Below are 4,639 nucleotides of genomic sequence, written 5' to 3'. Positions count from 1 at the left end.
GCGCACCCCCATCCCCGGCTTGCGGTCCCCCATCCCGGGTTGTCCAGAGCACCCCTACCCCTGGCCCGCACTCCCTTCTCCCGGCTGCGCTCCCCCACCCGCAGCGCGCCGGCCCCCACCTGGGCGCCCCGCCGGCTAGCTCCTGGCTCTGACCGGCCATGGGCTCTCCCAGGCCATCGCGTGCTTGATGGACATGAACGCGCTGCTGGACCGGTTCCACAACTACATCCTCCCGCACCTGCGGGGCGAGGACCGCGTCTGCCACTGCAACTGTGGCCGGTGAGTCTGAGCCTGGCAGGGCATACGCGTGATCACACATGTGTGGGTGCCAGGGCCCACTGGGGTGCGCGGAGCCCCGGGCAGGCCAGTGAAGGGCCGCGCTAGGCCAGAGGGGCTGCTGAGGCCCTCGGAGGCTCGGTGGGGGAAGGACTGTCCTTCTCCTGTGGGCACCCCAGGGTTGGCCTCCCGCTTCCGGGGTGGGGAGCACACCTGAGTCAGTTAGGACCCCCTCCCAAATGCCTTTAGAGAAAGGGTGATGGGCAGACCAGCTGGGCCGCTGGGTCCAGGCCCTGGAGGCTGAGCGAGCAGCAGCCCAGCCCCGCGTTCTGGGAGGGCAGGGCCGTGCCCACAGCACCGGCCCCTGTCCTGCGCTGTGTCCATGAACTTTACTGGGGGCCAAGTGCAGGGAAGTGCAGACGAGTCAGGGTGGGCAGTGCCCAGCCCCCTGTCCCTGTACAGAGGAGGGACTGAGGCCAGGGGGGGTGGAGCTTGCTCAAGGTCACGCAGGGACAGGGGGAGAGCCCAGGCCCCCTGCACCCACTGTGCGACCCCCATTCTGTGCACATGGAATGATGAAGTCTTCCTGGCCATGCATGTTTGTACGTCCACATACGAAATAAACATCTCATGAGACGCGAGTGTGTGTACTGTCTGTGCATATACGTGTGCGCACACGCAGCGCATGTGCATGTTCGCACGCACACCCTCAGCCCCGCAGGGCGCTGGGCTCAGTGAGAAAGCACACAGAGGCTTGAGCAGATAGGGACTTGCCCAAGGTCACACCGCTAGTAAGGGACACGGCACAACCCCCAGAACTTGTGTTCTTCACTCCTGCCCCGTACCCCTGCTCCAGGGCATGGCACGGGGGTGAGATGGCACGTCGTGCCTCTCTTGGTATGCTCTGTGCCCGTGGGTGCAGACCAGACCTCCGGGCAGGTGGGGACGCCGTGCCTACAGCCCTGGACTGTGCCAGCCCAGAATCATGGAGAGAGTTTGCTGAGTGGCTGTATTTCCCAGGGACTCTGTTCCTGCCTGCGGTCAGCTCACAGCCTCCTGGGGTAGCCCCAACTGTGAATGGGTGTAGACTGGGGCGGCCCGGAGACCCTCCCGGGCCCAGCAGCGTGCACAGCACGGGGCCGCTCCGAGCTCTGGCAGCATTACTAACACGTTGCCATCACGGGCACTGCTGTGCCGCGACCAGCTGGCGATGCCTGTGACCACCTACTGAGGACAGACAGGGTGTGTTAGCACCGGTGTGTCTGTGTGCATCACATGCGGAGTCCAGAGCACATGGACTCATGTAAACAGGTGTGTGTGGCGTAGAAGCTGGGCGGGGCCTGTGCACACAGGTTAGCGTGTCTGTGGGTGCAGGGGACATGGAGGGCCATGCCTGCCATAGGGAGTGTTTCTGAGTGTGCGTCCGCTTGTGTGTGCTTTGTACACATCACAACATGGAGGATATGTGAACTCAGTGTACAGCGTGTCGTGTATCGGCAACATCTATATGTGTGCACAGTGCGTGTAGACGACACACAGCGACCGGTGTGCTCCATGCAGGTATAGCCGACTTGTCTGCAGAGTAGTTTTTTACACATGGAGTGCCCACATGGCCACACTGCGAGCAGTGAGCATGCAGACGTGTGCATGCTTTCTACATGCCTATACGCAGAACTTTATGGAGGACATGTATGTAAACTAATGTTCCAATGTGTGCGTGCTAGGAGGTGGTGTCTGTGCACATGACCTATGCATGTGCGGCGGTGCCAGCAGAGAGGACGGCTGTGTGCAAAGCCACGTGCATGTGCTTCTATGTGATACGCACCACTCTCGTGCCTGGGCAAGCGTGCACATGCGTACTCGTGCAGCTCAGAGTCCTGTCCACAGTATACACGCCATGTCCTGTGCATGCGGCTGGTGCGTATACACAACATGCATCAAGCCTCAAGTAGACACATGCAGCATGCGTGGCCCAGGCAGGACACATGTACATGTCATGGAACTATGTATGCACATGGGGGACCTGAGCCCCCACCCCCAGGGCCTGCGTTGGAAGGAGGGGGTAAAGGGCAGGGGAGGAGCTGCAGACGCCAGGCCAGCAATGGGGGCGCAGGTTGTGACCCCCTCAACCTCTGGAGATCCTGAGCCACCCAGGTGCCTGGGGCCCTGGCCTCATCCTACTTCAGGGCACCAGGGGCATTTCTAGTTTCCTTGGCGACTCAGTCCTCAGTGTCCTGCCCTGACCAGCTGTGCGTCCAGGGGTAGGAAGCAGCTGCCTTGAGGAAGGCCCGGCGGAGTCCTTGGCCCAGAAGGCTGGGGAGGGCAGGAGAGGATAGTGGTGCTCAGTGTCATCAGCCCCCGTGAGGCCTGGCCAGCCCTCAGTGATGGGGACCGCTAATGGGTCACGAAGGGTGTCCTCCCCTGGGGGCCGGCAGCTACTGCACACTCTAGGTGGAGAGCGATAGTTTCCCATCACTTATTGATGATTCACAATGGCTATTGACAAGTTGATCAGCTAAGCAATGGGTAGCCCAGGCCCCAGCCACTGGACTGATCACCTTCTGGGCGCGCTGAGCAAGATGGCCTCCAGGGATCCCCAGGAGGATCAGGAGAGCTGAGGAGAGGGCTCCTTGCTGGCCTGGGGCTCCTGGACTCCCCTGACCCCACCAGGAGGAAGTCGTGTGGCCCCTGCCAGTGCAGGGGCATCCATGAGGGAGGAGGTGCAGCAGGTGTCCGAGGTCAGGGAGGACTGATAGGGTCTCCATTTGGGGAAGGTCTCTCAGGGGAGTGGAGCATGGCCAGTGGCAAGGGGGCAGGAGGTGGGGTGGGGATAAGGACCTATCTCCCCTGAAGACCAGGCGGAGGTGTGACATCTACTGAAGAGAAGATGGGGAGAAGCAGGTTTGGGGAGGGAGGAGCTATTTTTAGGTGTGAGTTTGAGGTGTCTGTAGATCCCACGTGGAGATGGCAGGCAGGCAGCTGGAGCTCGAGCAGAGCTGAGCGGGGGTGATGTGGGGGCCGGCAGGGACTTGAGGGGGTGGAGATGGAGAGGGAGAAGCCAGCAAAGGGGCTCAGGGAGGGGAGGGGAAACCAGGAGAGATGGCCCTGGGCAAGGGGACACCGGGGTGGCCCCTGCACTGCAGTTCAAGAGGAAGGGCTGCTGCCTGCGAGGACGACTGGGGCTCAGGGCACAGGGACCACTGTGCCTTGGGCTCCCAGGCTCTCTTGTCGGTAGGGGGAGGGGAGAGCCCAGAGTATTTTCCTGAGTGCCGTCTTCTGGGCAGGGCTGCCCCACCTGGGGTCACCAGGTCCAGAGGGCAGGCCTAAGGCTTGAGGGAGCCCTGCGAGGAGGGTTCAGTGTGTCCCTCAAAGGCAAGCAAAGGCCTGGAGGGTTCAGTGGCCTGAATCTGGCCAGTCCAGGGAGGAGAGACTGAGAGGCATGCCACGGGCCTTGGGTGCTGGGATGCAGGGGAGGGGCTGCGGTCCAGGGCATCCTGGACAGCTGCAACACCGTCCATCTGGGAGCAGCAGCAGAGCAGCCAGCAGACATGCAGATCCATGCAAGGCATGGGCCGGGGGGCACCCCCATGAGGGGTGAGTGGATGGGGCGCTGGACGGCATTGGGGATGGAGGAGCAGAAGGAAGACCAGAGGCCCAGGGCAGGGCTGACAACACTTGGCTTTCCCGGAGGGGAAGCTGAGGAAAGGGTATGGTGAGTGTCTGGCGGGAGGGAGAAGCCAGAGGGGCAGTCCCGGAAGCCATGTCAGCCCCGCCTCCGGCAGGAGGGCTGTGAGCCTGCCACCAGATGGGACACCCAGCCCCGGGCCCTCACTTCCGAACGAGCCGTCCACCTGCACTGTTCCCGTGACCCCGACAGGTTCGCCGCTGAGCCCCAGGCGGGGCAGAGGAGGGAGGGGCGATGCGTGGGCGGACCCGCCCCTGGCCGGTCCCCAGACTTCACTCTGACCACTGACCTCGCACGCGCCCGCCCCGCGGGCAGCCTCCACCTGGGGACTGGGGCCCTGGAAGAGTCCGCTGGCCCCTTCCGGACCCCAGCTCCCACAGGGCTGCCTCGAAGACCCCAGCAGGGATCCCCGCGCGCCCCGCGGGAGAGGTGCCAGCCCACCCTGCTCCCCCAGGCACCACATCCACTACGTGATCCCGTACGACGGGGACCAGTCGGTGGTGGACGCCTCCGAGAACTACTTCGTGACAGACAACGTCACCAAGCAGGAGATCGACCTCATGCTGGGGCTGCTGCTCGGCTTCTGCATCAGCTGGTTCCTGGTGTGGATGGACGGCGTCCTGCACTGCGCCGTGCGCGCCTGGAGGGCCGGCCGGCGCTACGGTGAGGCCGGGACGC

At 63.4% G+C, this 4,639-nt stretch overlaps 1 protein-coding gene across 1 annotated transcript in view; it reads left to right on the top strand.

The window, feature by feature from the left end:
• Positions 1-4,639, top strand: part of TMEM240 (transmembrane protein 240) — an 8,390-nt gene that overhangs the window by 1,610 nt on the left and 2,141 nt on the right. Inside the window, exons 2-3 of the mRNA XM_015589207.1 lie at positions 140-279; positions 4,416-4,624. Coding sequence (XP_015444693.1) covers positions 140-279; positions 4,416-4,624 — 349 coding nt within the window. The remainder of the gene's footprint in view (positions 1-139; positions 280-4,415; positions 4,625-4,639) is intronic.

The sequence above is a fragment of the Pteropus alecto genome, unplaced genomic scaffold (assembly GCF_000325575.1).
Source record: "Pteropus alecto unplaced genomic scaffold, ASM32557v1 scaffold700, whole genome shotgun sequence".
NCBI lineage: Eukaryota > Metazoa > Chordata > Mammalia > Chiroptera > Pteropodidae > Pteropus > Pteropus alecto.
The sequence above is the reverse complement of the archived record's forward strand: the minus strand, read 5'-3'. Positions and strand labels throughout refer to the sequence as shown.